The 16,284-nt window shown below is 33.7% G+C and overlaps 1 protein-coding gene across 1 annotated transcript; it reads left to right on the top strand.

Annotated features, from left to right (window-relative positions):
• The first annotated feature begins 845 nt into the window (after nucleotides 1–845).
• Nucleotides 846–1,421, top strand: LOC110624167. The gene has a single exon (XM_021769286.1). The coding sequence runs from the start codon at nucleotides 846–848 to the stop codon at nucleotides 1,419–1,421; it is 576 nt and encodes a 191-aa protein (XP_021624978.1).
• The last annotated feature ends 14,863 nt before the right edge of the window (nucleotides 1,422–16,284 follow it).

The raw sequence follows: 16,284 nt of genomic DNA on the forward strand, positions 1-16,284 counted from the left end.
AGCCTTGAAGGCTGTGATTTTAAGGTTAAGCCTGGTAGTTTTACAAACAAAGTTTTCAAAGCTAGTGTTTAGTTGGCTCATGTATGGGATTGAGCAGGTACCCAGAGTTTAGTAGCAGGCTTGCTACGGGTCTAGGCGGCCTTAAGCCGATCTGGATCCTAGCGCCGAGCAGTTTGGAGCCGTTACAGAGGGGTATCGGTTTCCGGGCTGTTACAGATGGTATCAGAGCATAGGTACCTCTTGAGTACGGTGTTGAGTACGGTGTCATGAGCAAAGATGCTCAGGGATGAGCAGTATCTCCCATCGGAAAGAGGTTTGTGTCTTTAGGAGGGCCAGCACAATAAGAAAGATCGAGAGAAAGATCATGTCCACTAGGATAGGCTGAGGAGTCATGTCTTGCTTGATGATGTGTAAGGCCATGTTTGATGCATGTGCATGTCTGTTGGTATGATGGTTGTTGACTGATCCCTTAGTCCTCGCTATGCCTATGTGATGATATAAGATGAGTTGAGAGACCAGGTATGGCCTTTGGCACAGTTGGTCATGACATGTTATGCGAGATTGAGGGCTTTTGGTGACAGGATCATCCATGAGATATATGTGTTAGAGTTCATGTGTTTGCTACATGGACCCTAGGTTCCTGTGTTTTGTGTTTTGTTCACATGATGTGAAGCTGATGTGTGCCTGTGTGCCTGTTGTGTTTCAGAAGAGTGATGATGCAAAGTGCGAGTCAGTTTGTGGAGTCAGATCCATCTGAGTGGGAAGGTACGGACACCTTTTCTCCCGTTCTGCCAGGGGTGCAGTCAGGAGGAGTTGGCAGTAAGGAAGCCTCAAGGAACCCTGCGATGTCGCGAGAGGGAAACAAAGAAGGAATGGAGCAAGGAAGAGTGTCCGGAGACAGCAGGCGAGAAGAGAGGATGGATGTGCGAAGGAGGGATGTAGGTGTGCAAGTGAATATGGATGAAGAAAGGATGGGCAACTCGGAAGATGATGTGCAGACGAAGGATTCTCAGACCTCAAGGTCAGGAGAAGTTGAGCCCTCCATTCTGAGCACAGCTGCAAAACGAGAGCAAAAGAAGGGTAGAGGCCGTCGAAAGGCGAAGAAAGACAGGTTGTGGCAGGGACGAAAGGCTAGTCTGGGGTATGGTGTTGGTTCAAGTTCTGGTAGAGGGAGAGTCAAATGTGTGAGCTGTGGAAGGCCGCATAAGGGAGTGTGTCTTGCACGGACAACAGCATGTTTCACGTGTGGACAAGAAGGGCACTTTGCGCGTGACTGTCCTACTTCGCCCAGGGTGGAACAAGCCCAGCGGTTCGCTACCAGGAATGTAGGTCAGGCCAGTCACCAGGGACGTAGAGGAGCAGACACAGCGGACACAGTGATGCCAGGTATGCTCACTTGTTCCTGTTCTGTTGTTTTGTGAGCTCTCGTGTGTGCTCTGCGTTAGTTGCTCTAGGAGCTTTGAGCAGTTGAGGTGATAGCTTCTCGGCTTAGCGTGTCCTCTTTGAGTTAGTTAGACCCGGGTAGGATTCATCTCTGGCAAAGGTTCAGTCCAGTGTCCTTGAAAGTAGATGCCAGCCACTCGACGTGACGGTTCGAGACTTGAGTGTCTGGATGTCATTCGGGGGATGGTTTGGTTTTCTCTTTCTGATGCTGGGGTTACCTGCATCTGCAGCGCAAGGTAGTCAGGAGCGGAGTTCAAGATGGATCCGAGATAGGTGTCAGAGGGGACCGAGTAGTATGCCTAGAGGTTTGATGTCAACTGTCAGGCTCGTAGGGTGTTTAGGAGGGGTTGTTAGAGTGAGTTCTTATTCAGGTTTGAGCGGTTAGCAGGCAGGTCTGGGAACCAGCCTTAGTGCCGTAGATAGAGCGAGTTTTAAAGATTCCAGGCTAGTGTCAGGTTTACCATCAGTCAGGGAGGTAGAGTTTGGTTGCGAAAGTGGTACGCAGTACCAGTACCATTTCTATCTTTCCTCACAAGATGGCACCTGCGGAGTTGTGAGCGTGCGTCAAGGCGCGTAGGAGTAGTGGCGTGCTAAAGAGACAAGCATGAATGGTCCAGTGTGATGTGAGAAAAGAAGGATGAATCCGTGGGGCGAGGAGAGTACAGAGGCAGAAGAAAGCAACGACGAGTAAGAGCAGAGAAGGAGGAAAAAGAGAAGGATCAGAGTAGCGCAGCAGAAGCCTGTTGCGAGGTTAAGACGACGCCAGTGTTGTACAGATGACGAAAGAAGGGCAAGGTTCCAAGTGTGCAGTGGAAGCGTGTGCAGTTCTAGAGAAGCGTTAAGTTTCGTTTTCTTGTTTGCTTGTTTGCTTGTTTTGTTTGTTGTGTTAACATTCGGGGACGAATGTTTTTATAAGGGGGGTAGATTGTAATACCCGGCTCGTTCAGGCATCGGAATTCCTACCGTCCGGTGGAATCTCGGATGTCGGTTTCGTTTTGAGGGGTATTGCAAGGGTAAACTGACGTTTTCTACAAGGTTTTCTCAAGGTTTTCTACCGTGGTTTTCAGTGTTTTATGTGTTGTGGAAGGAAAGGGAATGAGTTTTGAAGAGAAAAGACCAAGGAGGCAGAATGCAGGTTCAGCCGCCGAAGGTAATATTCGACCGCCGAAAGTGCTATAGGTTCGGCTTCCGAAACTTCACGTTAGGCCGCCGAACGTTGCATGGTTTTGCATGCAGTTTCGGCAGCCGAAGGAAGGGCGGTTGGCCACCTATTTAAGCCCCGTTGACTGGCCATGGAGGGTGCTGGAAGCTCTCTTTGTGGTCAAGGTGGGGTTTAGGTTCTCCTTGGATGTTTTCATGATGTTTTCCTCCAATATTGCAAGGTTTTCATGAGTTTTCCCTTGGTTTTGAAGGTTTGAGTAAAAAGAGGAAGTGGTGGAGCTTGAAGCTTGAGGAGCTTGGTTTCTCCATGTTTTGGAAGCTAGGATCACACTAGCCAAGAGGTAAGTGTTGATCCTTATGTTTTCTAGTGTTTTAAGCAAGTTTTATGGAGGGAAAGGGAGCGTTGCATGGTGAGGTGTACAAGAATGTTTTTGAGGGTTTTTCTGCCTGAGTATGTTTATGTGTTATGGGTGTTGTTTGTTGGGGTTTTTAGGTAGTTTTGGACCCCTTTGGGCATATCTTTGAGTATATGCTTGTTATGTGTGTTGAGATGCATGGTGAGTGAGGTTTGGGGGAAGTTGTGCATGAGGTGAGCTAGGTTCTGCCTAACTGGAGAACCCAGCTTCGGCCACCGAAGGAGGGTTCGGCCGCCGAACAGGGTGAGGAGGTGGTTTCGGCTACCTCAACCTGCCCCCGAAGGATTGGACTTTCGTCTATGGAGGGGAGGTTCGGCCGCCGAAGGTGCCGCCGAAGGTGGAGACTTTCGTCTCTGGAGTATGTTTTGGCCCCCGAACTTGCCCCCGAAGGCTTCGGCCGCCGAAAGAGGAGATTCGGCCGTCGAAAGTAGGCGAGTTTCGTCTCTGGAGAGGACATTCGGCCGCCGAACCTGCCGCCGAACGTGTCCTGCCCAGCCTTCTTTTGCATGCTTTGTGTGTTTGGTCTAGGATCTTTTAGGGGGTTTTTGGGGAGTTGTTTTAGAGTTATGTTAGTATTGTTTGGCACCTCATGTGAGTCCACCTGTGTAGGATCGGACCTGAGGCGAGGTGTTTAGCTCCAGTGTGAGAGTTGGCCCAGAGTTAACTACAGCTTGGTTTCAGGTGAGTAGACCTAACTATGCATGTTTTCAAGGTAATGATTACAGCGCATGACAGTATGAGCATGAGACACGCATCATGGATGCCATGTGAGACTAGGTTGTATTGCATTAGAGATCACGAATATGTTGCATTGCATTATTATTGTTGATGGGATGGACCAAGGCGATCTCAGTAGCCCGCTACCTGTTATGGCTAGATAAGACCTTTGGGAGCTCCGTAGTTAGGGGCCGGGCTCTAGTACATGTAGTGACCTGGGAGTCCGTAAGGACCGGGCACCGACAGAGGGAGTTCTGGGATCATGTCTAATCCGAGATGTGAGATGTTTGTGCTGTGCCACATTCCATGAAAGCATATAATGACTGAACTGTTTTATGGTTTCTACTCACTGGGCTCTTGTAGCTCACCCCATTCCCATAATCCCAGTTTTGCAGGGCCAGAGTTCAGCAGAGTGAGCTAGGAGAAAAGCAGAGTGAGCGTGAGTTGCCGTGTTTGGCTGTACTAGCATAGCTAGGTTTTGATACAGTGGCTTGTAAAGAAGATTGATGTATAGATATGAAAGAGACTTGATGTATATGTTTATGATGTAAAGATTAAGGATGATATGATCTGTTATGTATGTTTGTCTAGTTTAGTTGTGGACATGATGTATGGACATGATGTGCATACAGGTTATGCATGGAAAGAGCTTGTGGTAAAGAGATAGAGTATAATGAGATAATGGCTAGAATTGTGCTTTGCCCAGTGTGTGCTGAATCCCTAGTGTATGTATGTATCCTGTTTTACGTTTCTTGATGAGAAATGTGTCAAGCTAGGCTTAACATATGATGTGTTTCGAAAACTCCAGTGATCAGGGAAGAAAGGGTATAAAACCCCTTGACCCATCTGAGAGGGAAGAAAGGGTAAATCCCTTGACCCAAAACAGACATCAAGACTAACCTGTGATATGCTGACCCTGAGAGAGTGGGTTCTATGTTTTCAGACATAGTGCATAGTGGTTGAGTGTGGTAGGAGATCACTGGTGTCAGCCTTGAAGGCTGTGATTTTAAGGTTAAGCCTGGTAGTTTTACAAACAAAGTTTTCAAAGCTAGTGTTTAGTTGGCTCATGTATGGGATTGAGCAGGTACTCAGAGTTTAGTAGCAGGCTTGCTACGGGTCTAGGCGGCCTTAAGCCGATCTGGATCCTAGCGCCGAGCAGTTTGGAGCCGTTACAGAGGGGTATCGGTTTCCGGGCTGTTACAGCAGTGGTGTTTATAGACTGCAGTCTTTAGTTATTAATTGCAGAGCTCTTATCCGGCGGGAATGGGAGGTTAAGGTCGTGCAAATATATAGGGAAGCTAATATGGTAGCTAATTATTTTGCGAATAGTGCGCATGGTGGAGTTTTTGGTATGAGTCTTATTGATTTGTCTTCATCTAGTATTAAGTTCCTCTTGGATGCTGACTGTATGAATATTTTTCATAATCGTATAATAAATTAAAGGGTTTTATCCCTCCTTTTCAAAAAAAAAAAAAAAGTCAAATTGATTTTGGTTAGTAATCAAATTGAATTGAATCGGTCTGATTCAATTCGATTCGATTTGATTAATTTGAATTTTAATAATTTTTTTTTATTTTTTAGACTTTTTAATATTTTAACATATAATTAAAATATTTTAATCTTAATATAATCCAATCTCTCTATATTATTAAAAATAATATACTATTATCACTAATCGGTTCGATTTGATTTTTTTAATTTTTTTTATCAAAATCAAACTAAATCGAAATAGCTGAAAATTTTAAAATTAAAAATCGAATCGAACCGAATCGAAATGAATAAAAAATCAAATTAAAATTTTAAATTAATTCAGTTCGACCAATTCTTTTAGTTTGAACCGAATGATGTTTAATCATACTAAAATTTATAAAAGTTTTACCTTTATAAGCATTTTTTATAATAATTTTAATATATATGACATTGTTTTGATTGATTGAATATGTACACTCGATGCAATACGAATTTTCTATAAAAGGGTAAAGAGAAACGGGAGAAGAGTAGTGTTGGGTAAAGTAAGAGTGCGTTGCTTCCTCTATGATTTCTTTTCATATTTCAGATCCATGAGCTATTCTTGAAATCAGGTTATTGATTTACGGGTTCCATCTCCATGAAAAAACAAAGAAAGAAGACAGGAGAAAGCCCTCATTTTTTTGCCAAGAGAGGCAGAGCTGATTCATTTTGTCTTCTTGAATGCTTTCATTTTCTTTTTTCTTAAAAAAATTCTCAACCCTAAAATTATGTCCACTTCTTTTGCTGTAGTTGATACCAATATTTATACTTTGTCATTGGAAAGAAGTGTGAGCATATATTTTAAATTTGAATTACCAATACATCCATAACTTTTTAATTAGATATTGTTGCACAAATTTTTATTGCATTCGAGTGAGATTTTCTCCGTTCGTACCTCTCCATTTTACTTTAATTTTCTATCAAAATTTTTCTCCTATAAATAAATATTCAGAGAAAATAGTTAAATAAAAATACCGTAAAAATAGTGATAAAAAACTAGTTAAAAAAGTAAAGTGAGATAAAAATGTATAAAAAAAAGATAAAAAGAGAGAAAATGGGAGCAAAAATCCTTTGCTATCGTTTCTCTTCTCCCTCTTTTATCTCACTACTTTCTCATCTCTTCCTTTCTCACTTTTTTTTTAAATTTTTTCATTTTGTTCATACATTTTGAAAGTTATACACTTTTATTATTAAAGATTAAAATTTTTTAATTGTAATTTAATAATTTATTCTTTTAAATTTTTACACAGGAGAAAAATTGATGATATAATGATAACATCAGCATGTTAACTCATACATGGCGGTAACATTAATATGACATGTTAGTATATCTAACATTGTTAACTATTGAATTTTCAAATTCCTAACGAAATAAAAATTTAAACTCTAAAATATAATAAAAATTATTTTAATCCCTAAATTAATAAATCAGAGTGCAAATGGTTAATTGGGCTTGACCTACCAAATATAGTGGACTAATAATAACATATAGCATAAAAAACTTTTAATTTCCTTAATCTCTAAACAAAATTTAATCTTAACGAATAATCAGTTTAATTAAAACTTTTAATATAGTTCATTAAAAAAATCTTAATAATATTATATTCCTTACTTGAATAAATTTTGGTTAAATAAGAAATTATTTTAACCTATTAAATTAAATATTTAAAAAAAATATTAAATCTCTTCTAATTTTTTAGCCAATCAAAAGAGAAAGCACCTCTTTTTATTAATTTCATTATTAGTTGCTATTTCCACTTTTGCATAGTCCTTCTACTCATAAAAATAAGCCATGTTTTTTCATCTGCTTCAAATTTTTTAAGCCACTTTTATTCTTTAAATATTATTTTTTTTTAATTTTAAATATTTATTATGAAGTAAAATGGTTCTGTAGCACAATTTAATTATTTATTTTATTTTTAAACTGAAAATTGAGAATTAGAGAAGTAAAACATGAAATTTCTAAGATTTATTCAGATACATGTACTGTCAGACTAAAATAATTCTGTCAAACTCATTTGGGGCCCTCACTTGGGCCCTCCTGGGACAGGGAAAACTAAAACTGTTAGGACCTTGATTTGTGCTCCAACCAATGTTGCAGTTATGGAAGTGGCCACAAGAATCTTAAAGTTTGTAATAGAATATCATGGAAAAGACTCGGGAACAGATGCTTCAATTTATTCTTCAGGAGATATTCTTTTATTTGGGAATAGATGCTCCCTTAAATTGATATTTTGGCTTCGCCACTACATGTGAACTACCTTTGTAATCCTAATTCTTTCATTATTTACTCTTTTGTCTCCTGTAATAATTCTGATTTCACAACCCTTTAAAACTGACAATCCACAACTATTAGCAAGACAAAATAATGATAGATTAATAGAAAAACAAAAGGAGATTAAGCTTTAGAATTCACTGGGACATAGTGTTCCCACTTTAAATGAGTTTACACGGTATAGGATTACCACTATTCGGTTTAAATTGAAAAATTAATCAGAATTAATTTAAAAATTAAATTCAATTTTTTATTTATTTTGATTCCATTTGATTTTTAATTTTAACAATTTTATTTATTTTAATTCACTTTGGTTTTGATTATAAAAAATTAAAAAAAATCAAATCGATTAATGATAATATTATATTATTTTTAATAACATAGAGAGATTATATCACAATTACGATTAAAATATTTTAATTAAATTTTAAAATATTAAAAATAAAGTATAAGAAATAAAAAAATTTATTAAAAATCTAAACCGAACAACATCAAACTGAATCAGATCGATTTGATTCGATTTAATTTCTGATCAAAATCAATTCGATTTAATTTTCATAAATACCATAATTTTAATTTTATTTATTCAATTTGATTCGATTTTAAATCAAACCAACCGAATGCTTATTCCTATTTACATGTTTCAGCGGTTCATATATTAGAGTAGATTTGAAAGTCAATAGGATTAAATCTATATATTATTTTGAATTAAATATTCAATGGATTATAATCAAATTTTAATGAGACTAATAAAATGTTATACTTTACTAATGATAAAAATTTATAGGATCATTTTTGTCATAAAATTAACTTTAAACTCTGATGTGAAAAAAAAAATGATAAGAATTTTTTTTGTAATTTTTTTATTTTTAATTAGATATTTAATATTACATTATCAAAATTTAAAGATATTAATAAAAAAAATCCCATTTCACTGACTGTAAAAAAGCACCTTCTTTTTTACATTAACAATAAATTTTGAAACTTAAAAACTTAATTAATTATTATATAAATTTTAATTAGATACTAATTAATGCATATCAATAATAAAATATATTAAATATGAGTTTCATAATTCAAATCACATCAAACTCCTAATAAAGTGATAGAATCACAGTAGGATTATTCATATGAAAATATTATTCTTATCCGAAACGATTCTATATCCTATCTTATCTAGGATTCATTATTTTATCTTATTTAGGATTCCTTATCTTATTTAGGATAGTATTCCACATCGTACGTTAGATATAATTCTATCATCTCGTACACTTTTAACAATATGCAAACTCTATCCAACATACAAGGAGCCTACAACCTCCATCATCAAGTAGATTATTATTTTAATAGTCAATTCGATTATTTATTCAGCATTCATACTATTAAGTACCAGAGAGATTACCAAACCAATCTACTCGATGTTTTATCTTATTTTGCAAGTTCATACTAAAAAAAATATGATGCGAACAACATTATTGACGCCGTTTGTGGGAATCGACATAAAAATTATGTATCTTTCTCACACTTATTTTTTATTATTTAAAAGAGATTATGATCAAAGAAGGAGAAATTTGGACTACTATGGCGAAAAATTTCCATCACTAAAGGGTTATTTCGGAGGCAAAAAGCTTTTTACAGCAAATTTATATCTTCCTCACACTTTTTTAAAAATCTAGGCTTCTGCGATCAAAAATTTTCCCTCACTAAAGAATTTTTTCCGCTGCAATAAATTTGTATCTCACTCACATTTTAGAAATCTGAGCTTCTGCAGCGAAAAAATTTCTATCGCTAAAGAGTTATGTTCTGATGCAAAAAAATTTTACAATAAATTTGTATCCCCCTCACATTTTTTTAGAAAATTGGGCTTCGGCAACGGAAAACTTCCCATCGCAAAAAGCTTTTACAATAAATTTGCGACTTTTTAATTCCATATTTGATATCCATCGCAAAATTTTTATGACTGAAATTTCTGTCGCTCAATTAAAGCAATCGCTAAATGACATGCAAAAATATTTTAATACAATATTACTTTTAAGTATCTCTCTATCCCTCCTTAAGTATGAAAGTCTATGAGTATTAGTTTTTGAGCAAGTTTTTTTTTTTAGAAAAAAAAAAGGAGAAATTTTTTAAAAAAGAAAAAAAAGTTATCGATTATTTTATTAGCAAGATAGCAATGTTTACACACATCAATCAAGTAATTATATGTGCATGACAACCAATGTTAAGCAATAATTACTTTTCACTTTTTTATTTACTTTCTGCCTTTACTTAGACTCATGCATTAGCTTAGGACTATATGTCATTATGTGTCATCTTATGCAAGTTAAATTTTTATAATTTTATATCATAATTCCTATTAAGTACTAAAGAATTTCATAAAAATATTTTGTACAAAAATTAATTTTGCAGATGAGTTTCAAAAGGTTATGTCACCTATAAAAGAGAAACAACTCTAAAGTGATGGTACATTCCACAAATCAAAAGTTTTATACTCACTGTCAGGGTTTACGCCCATCAGTGGATTTCAACATCAAGGCAAATCATTGCCAGAATCCCACAAGATGACAAGTTCATTAAGGAAAAAATTAAGGCAACTCATTGCCAGAATCCCACAAGGTGACAAGTTTATCAAGCGAAAAAAGAATCCTACATTGCTAGAATCCTATGAGACGATAAGTTCATCAAGGGAAAAAGAATTCCACAAGGCGATAAGTTTGTTAAGAGAAAAGAATCCCATAAGGTGACAAGTTTATCAAGGGAAAAAGAATCCCACAAGGTGACAAGTTTATCAAGGGAAAAATAATCCGATAAAGTGACAGGTTTATAAGGGAAAAAAAATCTAAAAGGCAACAAGTTTGTCAAGAAAAAAATCAAGGCAATTCATTGCTAGAATTCCACAAAGCAATAAGTTAATCAAGAGAAAAAAAATCCCAAAGGCAACAAATTTGTCAAGAGAAAACGAATTCCACAGGGCGATAGATTCATTAAGGGAAAATCAAGGCAATGAGCCGAAATTCCACAAAGCAATAAGTTCATTAAGGGAAAAAGTATCCCATAAGGTGACAAGTTCGTCAAGAAAAAAATCAAGGTACATCATTGCTAGAAGCGACAAGTTCGTAAAGGGAAAAATTAATGTAAATCATTACCAAAATCCCACAAGGCAATAAATTTATCAAGGAAAAAATCAAGGTAAATTATTATCATAATTCCACAAGGTTACAGATTTGTTAAGGAAAAAATTAAGGCAACTCATTTCCAGAATCTCAATAGGTTCATCAAGGGAAAAATAAAGGTAAATCATGGCCATAATTGCATAAAGCGACAGACTTGTTAAGGGAAAAATCAAGGCAAATTATCGCAAGAATTTCATAAGGTGATAAGCTCATTTAGGAAAAATCAAGACACATCATTGCTAGAATTCCATAAGATACAAATTCATTAAGAGAAAAATTAAGGCAAATCATTGTAGAATCCCACAAGACGATAGGTTCGTTAAGGAAAAAATCAAGACAACTCATTGCCAAAATCCTACAAGGCGACAGGTTCGTAAAGGGAAAAATTAAGACAAATCATTACCATAATTCTATAAAATGATAGGCTCATCAAAGAAAAAATAAAGGCAATTTATCGCTAGAATCTCACAAGGCAATAAGTTCGTCAAAGATAACCATTAAAGAGATCTCGCAAGGCAATAAGTTCGTCAAAGTGAACCACCAATGCAATTCATTGCTAAAATCCCACAAAGCGATAAATTTGTCAAAGGAAACCATCAAAGCAACCTGCAAGGCAACAAGTTCATTAAAGGGACCAATCAAAACAATTCATCGCCAAAATCTCACAAAGCAATAAATTCGTCAAAAGGAACCACTGAGGCATTTCGTTGCCAGAATCTCACAATGCGACAAGTTCATCAAAGGGGACTATTGAGGCATTTCATCGCTAAAATTCCGCAAGAGGATAAATTCGTCAAAGGGAACCATCCAATATGGAACCTAAAGATTTGAAAACTAGAATGGGTTTGCTGATGTAAATCAATAATAAAATATATTAAATCTGATCTCAATAACTCAAATCACATCAAACTCCTAATAAAGTGGTAAAAATCACAATAGAATATTATTCATATCAGAATATTATTCATATCCTATCTTATTATATACGATTCCTTATCTTATCTTATTTAGAATTTTTTATCCTATTTTATATAAGATTTCACATCTTACATTAGATATAATTCTATCATCTCATACACTTCTAACAATATCCAAACTCTATCTAATAAACTATATAAGGAGCTTACAACCTCTATAATCGGATATACTATTTTCTCAATAGTCAATTCGATTATTTATTCAATATCCATATCGATTTAAGTATTGAAGAGATTATCAAGTCAATCCACTCGATGTTCTCTCTTATTTTATGAATACATATCCGAAAAAATCACTGATTTATAAAGTTTGCTAAAACTCAGTGTCTTGACTTTCAATTATCCAAATGAAAAAACACATCATCCTAAATCTTTCAGCACTATCACTTTAAAAATGGAAAAATTAAAGTAAAAAATATAAGTTATAATTATTAAGATGTTTTACATTCATATAGAAAAATGAATACAATTAATGAAAATTGAAAATGTTTAGTCCTAAATAATCTCATATTTTTCACCATTACGTTAAGATACTAATTTAAAATTTGTACAACGTGAAATTGATATATTATTATTGCATTATAAACAACAAAAACACTTTTACAATTAAGGTTTAGAAACTTTTTTTTATTTGCAATCTAATGGCTTGTACATTTAAACCTTTGCATTTAAGTTATAAAGAAAAAATGTCGATGATGTAGCGATAATGTCAGCATATCACGTCATACGTAACGATAACATCAGTATACCACGTTAATATATCTAACACCATTAATTACTGAATTCTCAAATTGCTAATGAAGTCATAATTTAATCATAATTTAATGTTAGTTTTGTATAAAAAGAATTATATATTTTTTATTAGCAAATAAGATTTTTTTCATTAATAATTTTAAATTTTAACTATGTTGCATTACATATTTAATTAAAATCATTTTTAAAGTAATAATTATTTTCATTACATTCCAAAATATTAACAAAATTTTTTATATTATATAAATATTATTTATAATAATATATTTATTAAATAATAATATTTATTTCTATATTTACATTTTCTTTAAGGAAATTCAGTTATAAAGTTACATCCTAAATTAATAAATTATAGTGTAAATGATGTAAATGGTTAATTGGGTTCAAAATTAACCTTGACCCACCAAATATAGTGGACTAATAATAACATATAGCATAAAAAAACTTTTAATTTCCTTAATCTCTAAACAAAATTTAATCTTAACGAATAATCAATTTAATTAAAACTTTTACTATAGTTCATTAAAAAAAATCTTAATAATATTATATTCCTTACTTGAATAAATTTTGGTTAAATAAGGAATTATTTTAACCAATTAAATTAAATATTTTAAAAAAACATTAAATCTCTTTTAATTTTTTAATAGACTAATATGAGTGGATAATATATTAAAAAAGACAAAATAAAAAATATATATTTTTTATGTATATCTCCCAAAACAGATGTAACTTCATATTTATTAAGATTTATTAAATATAGTTAATTTTTTAATGGTTATCTATGTTACATAGAAGTATTAATTACATGTTGCTTGGAAAAATTTAGGAGTATTAATTAATTGCTTTTCAATTTTACCCTTACTTCTACTAGATATAATAATTACTTTAAAATATCTTAAACCTGTTTTGTTATTTATTTTTGAATAAATTATACTTTAATATCTAAGTTTTAGCATAATTAACTGATCGATTTCTCTATTTCTAGAATCGAACACTTAAACCTTTATATTTTTATTTTATCTAACCTGAAAGTTATTTTGTCCTAAAATCTGTTAAAAAAATATTTTAAATTTCAAAAATACTCTTATTATAAATCAAAAGACTTATTCTCTTTCATTTCAATAATATCTTCACTCCTTAATTTCTCTCTCTCGTACCAAAAAGCCCCAAATGCACCAGGAAACCTTTCTTCACTCTATATGATTTCAGTTCTTGATTAAAAGATAATATCCTCAAAATTAATGACCCGGTGTTGTCAATAGTTAAAGAGGACAAGCACACATTTTTTTTCAAATTTCCAACGGCCTAAACCTCCTAGCAAATTTCCCTCGCTGATGCGTTCCATGCGATACTAAGTATCATTTTTGTCTTCCTTCTCCACATGCCTTTCTCCGATAATATGAAGCACCTGATCATCTTCAATCTCAACTTTCACCTCTTCTTTTCTAATGCCAGAGAGATCAATTTTGAAGACATGGGTTTATGGGATTTCCTTCAGGTCGATGCAGATGCTAACAAAAGAAGAGTTTTCATGAGGGAAAAGCGATGAAGAAGAAACAAATAAAGGGAAAGGGAAGTCCTTGAAGGGGTTCCAAATGACAAGAGAGAAAGCGTTGAAGATGCTGCTTCTTTGGTTGCCAAAGAAAGAGGTGAATGACATTTTCAGCTAGGTTAAGCTGGAAGACTGATATGATTGCTATATTACTTTCTGAAAAGATTTCTGAAAAATTTTACTCTTCTTTTGAATTTAGATTTTCTGAATTTGAAATCTCTCTTATGCACACATTTGAGTTTTTATGAATATGGAAATAAATGTATATTTCATTTTATGTGAATTTGAATTAAACACTGAAATGTACACATGGGTTTGTGAGGAATAATGAAATTTCATATGAGTATATATTTTTCTTCCTTTTGATTATTCAATTTTTTTGATATGTGATATTGATCAGTGCGTTTAAATCAATGCTTATGGGGAAGTAGTGCTCAATGTAAAGTAGAATTCAATTGCTTGTTAGGTAAACTGAATGAGTTATAAATCTTTTTAGTTGAGTAAAAGTTTTCATGTTACAATTTTGGGTATCTAAACGTTTTTATATTATTAGGGATCAAATTGTAGTAATAAATAATATTTGAAGAGCAAAAATGTTTAAAAACTTTTGAATGTGAATAAATTCAGCTTAACAATTTCATAATTATATGGGGTAAAATAAATATTTTCATCTCGCATAATGACAAAGTGGATTGAAAAACCTCCGATTTAAACAGATTTAACACAAAAATTTAAATGTTTGATTCTAAAAATAGAGATATTAATCTGTTAATTATTTTAAAATTTAAAAAATAAAGTATAATTTATTCTTTATTTTTCTATCTTAATTATTATATTTTTATTGATAGATAGATGGAAAGAGGATCACTAAAATTGGAGTAATTAAATGAGATATTAGATAATTTAATAAATTTAAAGATTACATTCACGGACTTAGCCCGTTGAGTAAATCAAATATGAGAGATATCAGATTTTTCTCCCCAATTCCTAATCCACATTTTAAAAAAAAAATTAAAATTATTTTACTATAATTTAAGTGCATCCCCTTCATCTTCGTCGATGACTTTTTCGATTTGTGGTCGGCATCTTGACCTTAGAGCTAGGTAAAGTGTTCTCCTTGGATTGCTGTTGGATATCAGCTCGATCTGATGGCAGTGGCTTTTGAGACTCTAGATCTATGATGTTCTGTGAGAGCTTGCATGTCTTTGAGCTTTAGTATGCCTTGTTATGGCTTTTTAGTTTTTATTGAAGGAGAATCGATGAAACAACCTTAGTTATCTTCTCCGGGTAGCGTTCTAGAGAATGAGAATAGCCCCTTTTACTTTTGAGTTTTTCCCATTGCCTATTAAGTGTTAATACTAGGGTTAGGCTTTGTTTTAGTTTCAGGCATTATAATAAAATGCTATTAAATTATTATTTATTGTTTTAATTACTTGAATATCAATAATGGGGAGAAAAATAATGAAACAGAATAGAAAAGGGCGAAAGAGAAAAAATGCATCGAGAAAATAAGCATTAGGCGAAGGTTTCAGGCAGAAGGCGTTATTCTATCATTTCTTTGTTTTTGTTTTCTTTGCTTTTGGTTTAGTCTTGTTTGCGTTTTTTCTCTGTCTTCGGATAGGAGGCGTCTCCATTCGCCATGGGCGTCTCTCATTATGGCGATACGAATATACTTGTTTTTGGGTTTACTTTTCTTCATTTGCTCTTTTATTTTGCAGGTCCTTACTCCTTTTTTTGAGAGAGATGGCTTTTGATTTTGAATATGGTGAGGGCAGGTGACTCTGCTTTGTTCACCAGAAAAGATTTTATTAGTGTGACGCTAGATCTTTAGAGCCATACCGCTGTGTACAGTGGCGATGATCAGCTAAGCTCTGCAACGTCTCTTCCTCGATTGATGTGGTTTTGATTCGGGCGGCCTCTATCCTATCTTCTTAGGAGCTTCTTTGCTTTTGTTTCGATGCAAACATGTTTATTTTTGTGCCTTCTACTACTATTTGTTTGTCGTTCCTTTGCCGTTGTGTGGCGGATCGCCAGGCTTTGTTTCTTTGTTAATGGGTAGAGAATGGTCCGATAACAATGCCAGGTGTAGACCATTAAGAGGTGTGATATATGTTTAAGAGAGAGATATGAATCATAATATTGATTTTAAAAAACTGTAAAAAATGATTATTGTGTTATATAAACATAAGGATAAAAATGAAAAAAAAATAGTAATTTTAATTAATATTCTTAAAAAACATAATTTTGGATAAAGAAAATTCTAAAAATTAGTAGATAAAAGTGAATATAAACAATAAAAAAATAATTA

Source organism: Manihot esculenta, chromosome 10 (genome assembly GCF_001659605.2).
Source record: "Manihot esculenta cultivar AM560-2 chromosome 10, M.esculenta_v8, whole genome shotgun sequence".
Classification (NCBI taxonomy): Eukaryota; Viridiplantae; Streptophyta; class Magnoliopsida; order Malpighiales; family Euphorbiaceae; genus Manihot; species Manihot esculenta.

Excerpts from the sequence above, each read along its gene's own strand:
- LOC110624167 (XM_021769286.1), top strand. The coding sequence starts at position 846 with ATGTCGCGAGAGGGAAACAAAGAAGGAATGGAGCAAGGAAGAGTGTCC.